Source organism: Diadema antillarum, unplaced genomic scaffold (assembly GCF_040938485.1).
Source record: "Diadema antillarum isolate AM-2024a unplaced genomic scaffold, OU_Dant_1.0 seq00000462_RagTag, whole genome shotgun sequence".
Classification (NCBI taxonomy): domain Eukaryota; kingdom Metazoa; phylum Echinodermata; class Echinoidea; order Diadematoida; family Diadematidae; genus Diadema; species Diadema antillarum.
Genome location: NW_027271433.1, coordinates 1,842,066 through 1,858,418, shown reverse-complemented (window position 1 = coordinate 1,858,418; position 16,353 = coordinate 1,842,066). Strand labels below are relative to the sequence as shown.

Genomic DNA, 16,353 nt, shown 5'->3' with positions numbered 1-16,353 from the left:
CCTTAAAATTACGCAAAAATTATTATCACTTTAAAAAAAGAAAATTGAAGTCATTTTCTATCTTTACTATAAAACCAGCACAAAGTATACTAACTCAAGAAGGCACAAATGATATCTCATAACTGTTGGTTGATGCAATTCTCAGTAGCAAAAACTGGTTAAGGGAATTAACAATATGCGTTGTATTTAATAAACAGATGAATAATATTTCTTGTAATTTTCTTCATCTATCAGGACTATTGCTTTACTAAAGATAGCTGACGTGCTTGCTCATCTCCTAGAGGGCATCATGTCAACTGAAAACTCAAAATAATTATTTTATGGGGTGAAATTTTTGTCTGATATTGTCCGATTTTCCTTAAAATTAGCCTGTAGGAGTTTGTCAATCATTTTGCACTCACACAAGTTATGTTTGGTATTTTGCCCAACCCAAATAAAAAAGAAAAGAAAAACAGAAGTAAAGGAAGATATTGGAAAGAAACAGAGGAAAAGAACAAAACAAATTAAGATCAAACGAACGATCGTGTTTATTTATGCAATCGCCAAAAATGATGGTTGTTAAAACTCTGAATTGGAAATTAGAATTACTTTCCGATAAAACTCACTGACCAAGGATAGAGACCAAAGAAAGATACCTTTTCCTAAATTATTCTACAGTGGTTGAAAAGAATGATGTCTCGAACGTGCAACGACAATGTATCTGATTTGTGATCGACCACAAGCATAATAAGAGAATATGACATGGAATCCTATAGGATGTTAGTACAATAAATGAAGATTAGAGCGCTGAGCATGGTAATTATCAGTTATGAGGGGGAAAAAAAGAAAAGTTACATTAAAAGTTAGCATCTGTTGTGCCTCTCTGTCAGTCAGAAGCTAAGAAAATAAGAAGCTGTCCCACGCAGTCAAACAATGCTCTACACCAGCAGTATGTGCAGTGTGGGCACAACACGTTTTACTGGCAAACGATAAAACTAGATCAAACATTTCCTTTCTTGTCAACACCGTGTAAACCCATGCGGTGACTTCCATTTCCACCCAGACATCACAGACGAAACGAATGCAGACGATGACGTCACCAGTGCTGAGCAGTACTCTCCGATCATATCCCGAGACCGTACGAACACTCCTTTCGGGAGAAATGAATTACCCGATCGAGGGGCTCGGCTCTCGGGTTTTGTCTCCTTCGAAATACCCGTGACAAGGTAATGGAAATTACGTATCTCATAGAAAATCGAGCTTCATCTCGTTTGCTGGTGTATCTATCATCTTGTTGTGGCATTGTATTGATTTGTGTATTTTTAGGCTTAGTATTTTGATTGATATTATCTTTAATTACGCAGGAGATCTCTACCAAAAACGGTAAACAACGGCTGGTCCTGGACGGACTACCGTACGATTTGCAAGTTGCCATGAGCTATCCCACTCCTAAGGGGAAAGGTGTGTATTACCAGCAACAACACCCACAACAGTATCCTTTTTCCAATGAAATTGCTGTTTATAAGCTATGTTACTCCTTATATTTGTAAATTACATTTGATGTTCTTGAAAATCGTGTGAAATGACTGATTCTAAGGTATTTATCATGAACGATACAGCTAACCATACGTGTCCGTATTATGGAAACTAACATACGCAGGACACGTAGCGCAGCGTCGTGCTTTGCAATGATTGAAGTGAAAATGCCGGTATGGGAATCCCACTCGGCTCCCATTATCAGTGAAAACATTTACCGAAAATATATACATGATTTATGAAGTGATGAGTATGATTATGGTTGGGATGATCTTTTCAGTGGATAAACAGATGATCACGTGAGATATTTGACATGTTTACAGCTTTTGAAGTCATTCCTTTTTGAGCAGACATGTGTGCCACATGCTCGTTACTGCGCTGAGCTGAGCTGTGCCACATGAAGAGGTTGACCTGTGCACTGTGCAAATGGCTCAATAGGGATAGGCATGGCATGCCCACTCGTCGCAAAGATGCAATATGGTGGCATGACAAGTCTCAAGTAAGCCCAAGCTTATGTGTTTGGTCCATGACTTTTTTTTTTCTGTTTGTTGATGATGTTTATTGGTTTGGAATGTTTTCCAGGCCATTATTCTCCCATTTACCCAACATTATCCAGGTTGTTGTCTATTTTCATGATAACTTTAATGATTAGGGCTCTAACGTAACACTCTGAAGTTGGGTGTGGGCTTGACATTTTAATGATTTATCAATTTGGGCGTGAGCATGTTTAGATCAAGGGGCTTGGAGTATTGCATAGACCACATGTATCTATTTACAGTATGTAATTGTGACATACCAACAATGATGCCTGATACAATAGCAATATTGGGGGTGGGGGGGGGGGGGGGGAATTGATTCAAACGTGATTGCGTGATGATGTGCACGTTCATCATGACTGCCGTCAGGCCTCATTGTGCAGACTTGGCATAGATGTATAAAAGAAGCCCTATGTAAAACTCGGCACAGGTACAGTAGGATTAAAGAACGCTGCGGACATGTACCAGTAAGTATTTCCTCACACACCTTCACTAGTTCAGGATCACTGAGATTGAGAATTTGTGTTGGTTTACATTTCACTTGCTGTTTTGTTTTCACCTCTTCCGTGGTTTCATGTCAAATCTGAAAATGTAAATTGTTACTTTTGTTTTTTGCAAATAAATATTATTAGATATTATTATTATTATTATTGTTATTATTATTATTATTATTATTATTATTATTATTATTATCATCACCATCATTATTGTTATTATTATAATTATTACTACCACTACTATTATTGTCATTGTTATTTAATTATTTTTATTGTCATTTCCAACGCTGTTTATGCTTGCTCTAATAGCTATTTTTGCGCAACTGCCAAACTCAAGAGAGGTCATTTTATTACTGTGTATACTCTTTGTTTGAGTCTAATCAGTGCATATGACCTTGTTGAGTGCTCAAAGCGAACTGTATCGGAATGCGTGTTGTACACATGATGTGAATACTGTTCCTGACTGCTTCGCGTTGGGAGCGTTTGAGGGCTCTGTGGAGATGTGTCCATGTACAACTTTGTACATTCATACTTGTACCTCTCAAGTTTGTTTGGGCTCTTGATACACAAAGGTCACATGTGTAGCAACGGGTCAATCGCATAGTGCACTTACAAATATACGCTATATCAGGTATAGCATACATTCTGCATGTACGGACCTACAGATTTTAAAGGGACTGTACAGTTCTGGTTGAGGTGAGGATTTAGCTTTTTTAACGTTTTGTGAGATATTCAGAAACCACTCGATGAGATGTCAAAGAGCATGCAATTCTAAGGGGTATCAAAAGTTTATTTGATGAAAATCGGTTTTGAAATGGCCAAGATATCCAAAAACAAGGTGAAACAAAGAGATCCTAATAAAAGGCGTGGCCTGTCGCCTTTATTATTATGATTTTGTTTTTGGATATCTCAGCCATTTGAAAGCCAATTTTCATCAAATAGACGTTGAATCCTTCTTAAAATTACATGCTTTTTCATATTTCATAAGAGGTTTCTCATTATCTTACTTAGGAATGTTATAAACCTAAATCCCCACCTCAAACCAGTACTGTACAGTCCCTTTAAGCAATCTTTTGTACTCAACAGTAAAAAAAACAACACCAAGGTTCGACCTCCCGTGCCAAAATTCGAGCGCATGCAAAAGCATAGGTTTTACATGTGCTGTAGCTGGCAGTCAAATCTTGGACAGCATTATGGTCAAATTATGGGTGGCTTGTTTCAACATGTATCAATTTTAGATGGAGATGGCTGGAAATCAAAGCTCTCAAGATCATATCAGTGAATTTGCTGAGCTTTCGACATACGATATAGTACTACTACTAGTAGTACTACATGTACCTCATTTGTTAAGGTTCGGGAAATGTACGATAGGTATCCATCACCCATGAAAGTGTGAGCTATATGTTGTTGCCTGGGAGAATTGTCTTGTTTCACTCGGGTTAGGTCATACTGTACAACCGTATACGCCATATATTTAGCGAGTCTGAATTTTTGTGAATTGGAATCTTCCGACGATTTCGTGAGTGGTTAAATTCGCGATCATGGAGTCCTGTACCGAATGGACGAATGTACATGTGTGTATGTACGCGTACCTCACATTCATAGCTTGATCAGAGTCAATATTTTCGTGTGTCTTTAATTTCGCGAATAGCACCCGACTTGTGTGAAATTCGCGAAAATAAAAACCTCGCGAGATATTCAGCGTATATAACACTAATACTGTTCATAGCTCATCAAACTGCATGTATGAAATTCCCACCTTGCATAGGGTTGGGTCAGGGTTGCTAATTGCCTCACAGAGGCAGTTCACCCATTCATGCGCAATATTGCAATCGTGCATTATACTCGCATTTGAACAAAGCATGAATTTAAAAGTTTAGTTTTTAAAAAACTCTGAATTAAAGGCTTTCTTATGGTGCCATTAGGCCAAGTAAAAAAAGAAACCAGTTTCTCGTCCTCGCGCGCATCGATTTTGGCCGCCGCATCGATTTTTTTACTATTTACTATTTTCAAAATGGCGCTGAAAATACCAAGAAATTCATAATTCTCGTCCCAACCCGCTCCCCGCCCGCATCGATTTTCAGTTGCCGCATCGACTTTTTTGATATTTACTATTTTTTCGGCCGCCGAAAAAAAAAAAGATCGACAATTCACCTACCAATCGTGACGTCTCATTTCTAATTTTTATGCCTTGCGTCCTCTACTTAGCTGTAGACTGTAGTACAGCTGTAGCTTCTGTGTGTAGTGTGTATGTAATAACGCATGCATTTCACACTGCGAGCTCGGCCGATCGGCAAGAAGGAATGACCCACAAAGCGTCGAACTGCACTGTAGTTGGAAGGGTGGCGCGGCGGGCCGGCCTACTGGGCTGTGATGTACAGCGCACTCGGTACGTCGTGAACGCGATAGCGGCAACATTTTTGCGAACAATCGCTGATATTCCACGCATATTTCGCGCGTTGTTCGTATTTTTCCCCGTTTCTGATATTTTAAGCGGATGAATTGTACTGTACAAATGCTTGTGAGGATTGTACGGTATCGAGTTTGTATACATTTTCATGTCATTGTGACTATGTGCATGTGTGTGCAGTGTCAGAAGGTACGGTGCCAGCAGGGAGGTCCACACCTCCCTGGTGCCAGTGAAGTGGCCGTGCCGCACCGTATATCGGCAAAGTGTGCGTGTTTTGTAGCTGACCAGGGTCCCCATCCCCTGGTCTGTCACGGCGATACATTCTATTTTGAAGAGAAAATGAATGCGCTTTTCCAACAAATGTAGAATTATTAAATGGGTGTATCTACAAAATAAATAACTTTTCCACGGATTCTGGTTTGTCTCGTATTTCTGCGGGATACTTTTCTTCACGATGTAAATTCACGGACACAGCCGTGAGTGGTATCATCTGTATAGTGTACTGTTATACAATCATTCATCATCCAAATAATGAGTGATTATCAAATGCCTTTTTAGAACATGAAGAAACATCTTTAAACGTTTAATGCTAGAATGCCATATCAGTATCATTTTGACATCCATCTGCAATTGTACAAGCCAGTTTCCAGTTGAATGTGCTACAATTGTACTGTGAAGAACTGCAGATATACATACCAGCTGTGTGGACACAAAAAGTCACAATCGCCAATAAATAAAGCAGTGTTTTGAATATCATGGAATTTATTTCAGTCGTACATTTGTTGAATGACATGTTTTATACCTGTTTCAATTAATAGCACAATACATCAGAATTGCAAGTACACTGGTATCAGAAAAGCCATTACAACACCAAATACCAGTATTAAGAATAAGATGGTCATGTTCCCTTGACATCTGTAGTGGAAAGAAAAAGCAAATGTTTTCTGCATGCATGAAATTTCATTTCAAGTATGGCACATATCTATTTGTTTGAAAATGCACAGAGTGCAGGCAAGACGTACACTTGGGACCTGGTCTCATAACACAGCTACCAGAGTGATATTTCATTTCATAAATTGAATATAGACAATTGTAAAGCCCTCTCTCGTTACCTTTCTCAGAATTACCGGACGAGAAACACATATTACTTTCATTTTGACGATCCTTGAAAAAATAGTAAGATATCAAATAGTAAGGACCTCCCTCATCGCCTTGCTCAAAAAACCCGGACGAGAAACTACTTTCTTTTTTTACTTGGCCTTACATGTACTAGGTAAATCTTGACATCTATGAGAACACATGGCCTATTCTTTCAACATTTCTGAAGTTGCTTTGTTTTAACCAGCCATGAAACACAACAAGCACTTCTTTAGTTAAAAAAACAAAACAAAAGAAAACAAAATCTACAAGGTAAACACAACACAAATTTGCATGTTTGGGCACTAACATTTTCCACTGCTAGATTAGTTTCATAAACATGGTGAATGAAAAAAAAATTTTTTTTTCTGTCTCTACATGTACAGGTGTAGTTTGAAAATAATAAACTGCACAAAGTATGTTAGTGAATACAGGTACTTATTTCTTTAGATATTTCTTTGGTGCTTTTTGCCGCATTTGGTATTTCAATTTATGCATGCTTGTGTCACACAGGCATGCCAATGTCACTAGTGCACAGAATCAAATCTGAGCTATATTGTGCCTGCTATAGGCACTCTTGTCAACTTCCGCTACAGTATGCTTTTGGATCAGTATATTGTGTTCTTCTAAAAATGCTCTGTGGGTGCGCTTTTAGACCACATAAATATCCAACATGGCAAGTTGCATGGGAATAAATGGAAATAAAATCAATGGTTAGTAAAGTAGTTACTTGCCTCCATATCATTTAGATAGCCAAATGACACTTTGTTGTGGAGTTGTTGTGTATATCAGTAATACTATTTTCAGTTCTTCCTACTCAATTCTTATATTGCATAGTGCATTCATGTCCGTTGGCTTCTGAACTCCAGGTAGACATACATTTTGTAAAGCTAATATGTATGAGTGGGCTTATTTACCAGCTCCTGCAAACATGCTCAGTGGTGGTGACAGTTGCCCGCTACGCTGGATGGACATCCCTTGATTTAACCTTTGTCAATTGCCCTTTCACTGTAGTAATTGCTAGAGAAACTTGTGAACAGAGGGTCATCACATGAGGCAAGAGTCAAGCCACTGGCAAGGGGCAAGCCCAGTTGAGAGGGCCTGGCGAGACCCATCTGAATGTCTAAGCACTTTCATTTTCACTTCCATTGTTGGGTAGCAAAATTTTAAGCTGATCAGCAGAGCTCTTTGCAAAGAAGCTCGTGTGTGGTACAACTGTAGCATGCTTCGCACGTTCGTTTCTTCCATTTAGTAGTTTTGCAGTATGCTAAAAAGTTCTGGAAAAAATCTGAGCTAAGAATGATTCAAAATAAATCTGCAGAAGGACCTATCGGTCTGCAATTTCAGACGGCATAGAGTACCAAAGTGTGATGTCATAGCCATTCATCGCCATGGAAACTTGTTCTTCACAATCTCACCTGGCCCAAATATCTGTCAACACTGTAGGAATGATTGTAGACTGTATGATGATGAACCACAGATAATGTTGTGTTGCTATATGAAACGAGTGCGTGTATTTGTATTGTTGTTTGGTGGTGTGATTTTGCTTTTCTGTTTGTTTGTTTGTTTGTTTTTTGAGGGGGCAAATATTGTATCTGAGCAAAGTTTAGAGTATGGTGTGGATGAACAGTTTGATGGTACCCAAGAATGTACTGCTAAGGTAGGTCTCCTTGGTGATATTTGTTGTAAGCAACATTGAGTTAACATCTTATCTAGAGGATGACACCCCCCCCACCCCCCCCCCCCAAAAAAAAGAAGAAGAAATGATAATAAATAATAATAATAATGATTAAAGATAAAAATATTATATTGCATATTCAGGGATGTCTAAGCAAGTCTAGATGTCTTGTGAAGTGTTTGGGAAAGGGAATATTTCCAAGTACAGTCAAACCTGCCTTAGCGGCCACCTGTCTATAGCGGCCACCTGTCTATAGCGGCCACTGAAAAATCCCCCCGAGATAAAAACCCTGTTAAAGACCCTGTGTATAGCGGCCACCTGTCTAACGCGGCCAGCGGCCACAAATTTTGTTTCCCGCGGTAGAATTTAACCTGTCTATAGCGGCCAAAAACCCAAATGAGCCTTAGCCGAGCCGATAATTCAGTGTCTTTTTCTGCTTTGCAGCCATGCGGGCAACGATCAGTGATCGCCTCTGCTGCATTCATCCCTCGTTCAATCATAACTATGCACTACCGTTAAGCTTTCTTCACGACAATACACATACTACTGTGCAACAATTTCATGTACACCGGCATGATTTCATGCATGAAACACGGTGTGTGCATACGCTCACACATACATGTACATGTAAGGATACAACGATGATACATGTACATGTAAGCAATGCACACAAAGTTGGATTACCTGTCTATAGCGGCCACCTGTCTGTAACGGCCACATTTTCCGTTTCCCTTGGGTGGCCGCTATAGACAGGTTTGACTGTATATGTATTTCCAGTATTCTATGAAATCCCACAGAGCAATAACATTGTCCTTAAACACCCAAGTGTCAATTTGTATGCTGCTGCATGTTTTCATAGCAAGGGTTACTGGTTACTCTATTAAAGGTGATGCAAAAGCATCTGCCTGTCATTGGATCCTGTGGCTGGACTCATTATGCCATTTCAAAGAAAATTATGTAATCCACAGGAAAGCAATACAAGGCAGAGCATGATGTGCTAAGTAATATTGCACATGCACTATGCATGGTAAAGTACATGTCCTGGACTCCTGGTCTGTACCATAAAATCCCCCTCAAAACAATGGAGGTGTTGCGACACCTCATTTCAATGTAGAAACGCTACCTGGAGCCATTGCAGCTATAATATGAGTAATTGCACTATGTGGCACAAAGGTCGTGCTGAATTCGTTCCAAAACAAGATGCTACATATTTCATTTTTGAGGGTGTTAGAAACCAGGGGGAAATGATTTCACTCAAAACACAATATTGCAGCAAGTGCACATTTTTTTTTTTTTTAGTTTTGCATATGTTTACAATGTATAGTGATACTGATTGATAGAGGGATTTGTTTAATTTCAAATCTAGAGGAATTACAGTGAGACATACACTAGATAATGCTATCATTTTTTTTTTTTTGAGCGCAGTCATCTTGATTTGTGAATGGTAGTTTAATGAAAGCTGATAAGTGAAAGTTAAACAAGATTAACTGTGACACTCACTCCTTTGTGTGAGTTCTGCCACTTTTCTGCCACTTGTCAAGTTCTACTATTATGCATTCATTTTACTCATTCCAAAGTGTGCCGATTCACTGCAAGTGCAATGATGCATTCCATACTGATGATACAGGTTGTACGTAGAATAGAAGGCATGAAGTTCCAAGGTGGTAAAAAAGGTAGATTAATTCCTATTTCTGTTACCCACTGGTTTGGATTTAGGAGCAAATATACAAATTGTACCAACGGAGGAAGCTGGACTCGCTAAAAATCTGGTGCAATAAATGTTTTTTAATTATCTATCCGTGTATTGTAGCAATATGGCACATAAAAAAGCAAGACACGTGGCAGTGTGATGCTCTGGTGAGCACTGCTCGATTCATGCAGTCACCCCCCCCCCCCCTTTCCTATCTCTTTCTCTCCTCACCCTCTGGTCAATTTTGGACTTGTGAATTAAAATGCCATCAAAAACCCAGTGGTGCATTCTTGCATACAGACTTATCCCAGAGGTACAGTAATTGTCACTCCTACATTGCAACTCCCCTCCTGCCTTCAGAGTGATATCCTAATAGTCATGGTAAGAAATGGGTTTCTGTAGCATGAATAAAGTGTGTGCAGCCATCCTTGTGCATCATGAATATGATGGCCAGGGTAAGCAAGCATTTAAAGTGGAAAAGGGGAATCGACCACCCCCCCCCCCCCCCCCGAAAAGAGTAAAAATAACTCTTAAATAGAATCGAATAGATCAAAGCAAACCAACTGGCAATATTTTTGTTTCAAAGAAAGTAAGCTGCTCTCGAACGAGAGTAATTCATCTGAAACCCCATCTACATTGTGTACACAAAGTCGACCTAGGAACGCTCCTGAATCTCTTCGACTTTCCCTCCTCTTAGTCTGTTCATACAGAGAATCACTGCTTGCTGAGACCACATGCATGGCTTAGTGAGGGGTTTTAAATGTTGTGATGACCTTCGAGTGCACAGGAACTTCTAACATACAAACTGTATGCACGATGTGCAGCGCATTGAACTTCTGGAGCACTCACTAAACATAGGTGACCATTTATATAGAATTTCAGGGAGCGCTCCTGACCCCAGCCTAGAGAGGGGCGCCCAAGGGCCTGAAGGTCTGTTCATGTAGATTTTTTTATTTTTTATTTATTTATTTTTTTTTTTTGGGGGGGGGGGGGTGTCCAGGAGTGCTCCTTGGGTGCTTTAACTGCCCTGTGTAAATGGGGTATCACATAGTCTCCCAAAGAGGCTTTGAAATATCCAGACCTCCCAACCATACTGCATTTGGAGGAAAGAATCTGAATTTTGACCATTCCCAACTCTTGTTTCAACAGGAGTTTCCTATTTTTCTGGATAATTTTACTACACACTCCTATGGGAACTGCTCTTTCTTTCCTACTTTTGAGTCAAATCATCCCCATTTTTCAGTCAGAACGGTTGGGAGGTCTGAATATGTGTTACAGTTACATGTATGTGACGATTTCCTCTACTCTTTGTGAGTTGCCTATTGTGTGCCATGCACCAAAGAAGACACAAAATGTGATTCATGAATCTGTCTCACGGATTCAGTATCTTATGTGACTATTGAATCTGTTTCAAGGATTTTATATCTTTGGTCTTGAATCGATATCTTTAATATGTCTAGAATAGAGTACTGGTAATCTTTATTAGAAAGGGGCACCACCCTTTGGGGATTGTGTACCTAGTTCATAAGAAAGAGCAAGAAGAACAGAGCCTATTGTGTGCTTTTTAAGGTGTAATTTTAAGCTGAAGTGATTGAGAGTTGTTATAAGATGTTATGAATGCCATAGTAATAGCTTCAGTGCCAGTGTATGGCCATGTAACATTCTGTAATGTGATTTTTCAATGCAGAAATATGGCTTTTGTTCAATGCATTCATAGATCCTAGTAAAGTTCTTCTAACTGAACTTGCTGTAGAGGATTTGATACCCCTTTCAGTACCATAAAGTTCCGTGTATAAGACGCACCCGTGTATAAGACGCACCCCTGCTTTCGGACCTAAAATTTAAAAAAAAAAAATAACACGAAAATTTCCACGCAAATACTGCAAGTGTCATACATATTATTTCAGCTCAAAATTTCCCTAGAATGCAGCATGAATTTGCTCTATTTTTTGTTTCCTTTTATATTTTCTTTTAACGGTATTCATCGGACATCGGCAAAATATGGAAGACGCAAAATGCAAGACTTGTCTCGGTATTCACTTGCTATTGTTTCGCCTTTCAATCGTGGTACATGTGTCATGCATATCGTACTCATGAGTGTACAGTACGATCTTTGCTGTCATACATAGCAGAGGGTGTCTCGCATATTCACGCATGTCAGACTGGAAGGTTCATTACGAAAAATAAGAAAAAACATCAACAAGTGTAGCAGAGGGATCATACAGCAAGACGTACGGTGCGTACGGTAATTACACTCATGCACTGTTACCAGTAACAATGTACATGCTTGTATCATATGCACAGTGCTAGCCTTTTGCAAAAGGCAGCTCGCTATAATTTCAGCACACGCACACAGAGAGCAATGGACTTGCACACACAGCGCGCAACGGGCAAGCGCGCTTCGATCCTATCGCTGTGTGCACGCGAGTCCATAGCAAAAGCCTCTCTGCAGCTGCTGCCTTTGCCAAAGACTTGCTAGCTAGCTAGCTAGCTACTGTGTAGCTATGCTATCCTAGCTGGCCTCGTGAAATGAAGAGCAAACGAACGACATGGATATGCATGCATGCTTCACACATCGTTCATATTTATGGTGACATAGTGTCGATCCTACTCCGTATTTTACAGCTTTTGTCTATGGCCATATTGATACTAGTACATTGATAAGTTTTACGGTATCGGTAATTTAGTAATGATACCTGTACATCGCGTATTCCAGCTACTAGGTTGGCTGTTGGTAGCTTGGTAGACTGACATCGGTAGCATACAGCAGTGCTGTTACAGCTGTTGTCTATGGCCAGATTGATACATCGTTACTGCACAAGGCCGATGTAAGTTTATCTCGTATTTGCAGCTTTTGTGTGTGTCCAGATTGAAAGATCGCTCATTTATCCGTAAGTTTTAGTGATTGCTTACCGTTACCTTCCAAACGTCGTTGGGCGTACATGCCCCAAGTTGGCCTTATAAAATTGGGTGTACATGACAGATTTTTTTCCGTGATTCGACTGTACCCGTGTATACGACGCACCCCCGATTTTCAACGTTTTCCGACGAAAAAATAGTGCGTCTTATACACGGAACTTTACGGTAACTCTCTGGCTCGGGCCAGGCCGGAGCTAGGTCGTAAAATTTTGAGTTTTGAATGGGTCGGGCCAAAGTGGCCCGCCCCAGGCTCGGGCTATTTTAGCGCTGCCCTAAGCTAGTGCCAGGCATGGGCCAGGCTTGGGCCTGGCGCCAATCAAAGAGTTTATGAATGTCAGCAGCGCCAGGCTCGGGCCAAAATTCCTTGCACAGCCAAACGTCTCAATTACCTGTTCGTGCCTCCGCCGAAGCACGCGTTCACTTACCATGGTACAAACTGTAGTTATCCCTTATGTGGCCGAGTTTGTGAATGGGTCATGGTAAAAGTAGCGTGGCTCTGATATAGTTGCTGAACACAATTTTTACTGCTTGGCGCAGGCCAATTTAGCTCTGGCCAGGAGCTGACCAAATATGTGTGAGTTACTGAAAGGGGTATGAAATTCAATAGACTGAAGTACAATGAGTTTACATTGCTAAATGTAATGCTGTCACAGAAAGGGCAAGGTCTTGACTTGAAATGGCATTTAGGATGCCAGTAAGTGTACAATGTAAGCCACAGTTTTGCATTGAAAGTTGTTCTTGACTTCATTGATTCCCCCCCCCCCCCCCCAAAAAAAAAAAAAAAAAAAGAATGATATTGCTGCTTCTTAGTATGAGGCTTATTAATACACATTTAAAAAACACATGAATTTTCTGGTTTTGCGGTAGATTATAAAGCCAGCTGTAAAGATTTCGTGTTTTTTTAATTTGAACTACCATGCAATGTGACTATGAGTTGAAAAGATGGCATTTCAATGTGCTGTGTGGCAGTGCTTACTATCGTTCATATGCACAGTTTTAACTTATGTGACTTTGCTGCAAAAAAAGAAAGAAAATAGTTTGGTTGAAATAAGTGTGGTGAACACTTTCATTATGAGTATGAATTCATATAATACTCCTAGAGCCTGTACATAGCAAGATTATATTCAAATGACCTGTTGACTCACCATTTGTCCATTGTATAAGTACGTTACACCAGCATATACACGTACTGTTTATATCATCAGCTGGCTTGCCTTCAAACACAGTAATGCATTAATCACTCCTTTCACCTTGAACGATGAGAGTAGGGGCCTACCAAGGCAGTAAAGGATTTTGTTATTAGCAGGGAACCTGGCATTTAGTCAAAAGTTCCTTCAACATCTTGGGCAGGGGTCTTGAACAGAGTGGAAAAGAGGTAGTACATCAAAAATGTGTAGCGGAAGTTGCCTGCATTGTAAGCAGGTGCAAGGAGTGTGTTATGCCAGTCTGCTTCCGTTTCAAATGTTTTGAAGGTAATGTAATCTTGAAGGGGAGTGTACAAGGCCTTTTCTCAGCAAGAGTTCAAGAACATTTCTGAACTGTCGGTTTAGTGTCGCCATGCATGCATGAATTGTATATAGACAGCTTTTCTAATGTCTGAACAGCGTAGAAAATCAACTCTTCAAGCTACAAAGTGTGTAGTAGTGTGAAAGCAGATGATTTTGATAGTTACATTGCATCATTTATCAAAAGCAGAGATGTGATTCCTTTTAAAAAAAGAGGGGGAGGGAGATTGATGAAACCTAATGCCGTGTTCACAATTGGGATGGTCTGCCCCTTAGAGTAAACAACCCCAGTCATTGGACATACAGAATACAGTAATGCAGCTCATGCAAAAGGACTGATGTGTAAACCTTTTCTTTTTGTGTGCTGGCATATGACGGTGTCATGCAATGCTACAAATGTACATTGTACAACACCAATGTTTACATTTGTACTTTATACATATTATTTCTCCCATGATGATGCATGCTTTAATTTCTTCGGAGCAACTGCCCCTTTTGGCCTTTGATGCATATGGCTAGATGAGGTATGACACTTCAGGAAAAAGAATCACCAAACAAACAAATAAGTACTGGCAAGCAAAAATATTCGCATGCTTCTATTTTCGTGCTAGTTTCTGGTTGCGCGAAATACGCGAAAATTTGAACACTGCGAAAATTTCCACCTTCACAGTAAGTGAATACACAGGAAGACTGCAAAAATTGTAGGGGCACCCACTTTCCATTTTCATGCAAAATCTATTTTATGGAGGTATTGAAATCAGTGGGTATGGGGTGCGCAAGAGGTGGTGCAGCTGCCCATGTTTGTGGAACGTGGTGCTTTTGCTCACTTTATACTGAAATGGATGGAATTTGGTTTACTCTTAGAGATGAAACATAGTATGAAGACAGCTGAAAAGCATTTTGAAAAGAAAAAAGTTATCTAATATTTTTTCTACGCTGAGATTGGGTTTCACCTGAACACTGCACTATTAATATTCTGAGCAAATAGCAAAGTGCCGTACATTTAGCAGGATGATTAAAATGTGTCAATAAACGTGCCAGTACTGATTGGTTTACATCGTACTTTCAAAATGAAATCTCAGTGCTCGTCCTACTGTTATGATCAACAATGCAGACTTTAAGTTACAGCAAGATTGTGCAGGGAATACAAGTGACATACGGTTGTATAGTATGGACTGTACATGTCAGATGCGACATACAATGCATCATATGGGAGGTGCTTGTGCATAATGCATGATACAAAAGTGACATAGCATTACAAGTTGTATGAATACATGTAGGCGCAAGTGACAAAGCACATGGAGTAGTACATGTGATATGCACTTACACTTGTACAAATTGTACATGCATGGACCTTTGGCACAGGTGCATATGATGGAATATTAACCATGACAAGTTGACAAGTTGATAATAATAAAGGCCCAGTGATGTAGAACTTGGAGCTAAAATTCCCTATGCTGGACATACACCGATATCATACGATTGTTGCACTATGTGTTTGCTCTCATATTAGAATGCACACAATGACTTTGCAAATCAGAGAGCGTGTATAACATGTGTGTGTGTGTCCTGTATTACTCAGCAGATGGGACACAATACGCTGGTATTCCCCTTGACCCCCTCTGGTACAGGATGACACGGGAGAACCACCGCATTCTTTGGAGGTTATTCATTCCTGTGATCAAGGACCAGCGTATACCTTGAGAGTGGGATTGTTGCAATGTAGCCGGGTTGTGATTAATGGGCACGTCAATTATTGTTCTCTTCTCATGAAAAGGAACTCTTCAGAAAAGTGCACAAATTACATGTACAATGTCTAATAGAAGAGACTCCTGAACTACTTTACAACTCTTTGTATTAATTTTATACAATTGTATTTCCTGTATATGTGTAATGTACCAATAGTCACTCCTTTCTCTGATAACTATACCTCTATGGGGGGGATCTCCGGCATACACACACACACACACCCACACACAAAAAAAAAAACAAAAAACAAAAAAAACATGTCGGTATAAGCTAGTACATGTATGTATGTAATTAGCTTTGTAACTTGGAGGTTACAGAACTTCCACATGTATCCCATACATCTGTACATGCCTGTATCATAGAGTACTACAATTGTACACCACATTCATGTTGAATTCAAGATTTCAGATTATGCGGATTGCATTCTCATTCTATTTCTAGACATGCACCTAGAGCTTTAGAGCAGAAGTTTCCCATCTTTTGTTAACAGTATTTAACTCTTTACATTTCCTTTTCTCTCTTTCTTTCTTTCTTTCTTTTTTTTGTGCAACTTGCCTTCCTGCACAATGAACAAATAAATGCTGTGAATTAAGTGCCTTAGGGTACAAGCAAATGATAATGGAGTTCATTGACATGGACATATCTTAACAGAATGTGCACAGATAGGCTGCTTTGAGGAAGTGTTGGTACAAGATATATTTTGTGAACCCTGATATC

General features: G+C 39.7%; 1 protein-coding gene across 3 annotated transcripts in view; it reads left to right on the top strand.

The window, feature by feature from the left end:
* The first annotated feature begins 1,192 nt into the window (after positions 1 to 1,192).
* The window catches only part of LOC139733167 (eukaryotic translation initiation factor 4 gamma 1-like), a 47,891-nt gene continuing 32,730 nt past the window's right edge, over positions 1,193 to 16,353 (top strand). For all 3 annotated transcript variants that reach the window (XM_071644009.1, XM_071644010.1, XM_071644008.1), the window contains exons 1-2: positions 1,193 to 1,205; positions 1,344 to 1,471. In XM_071644009.1, the coding sequence (XP_071500110.1) occupies positions 1,413 to 1,471 (59 nt within the window). In that variant the 5' untranslated portion in view covers positions 1,193 to 1,205; positions 1,344 to 1,412. The remainder of the gene's footprint in view (positions 1,206 to 1,343; positions 1,472 to 16,353) is intronic.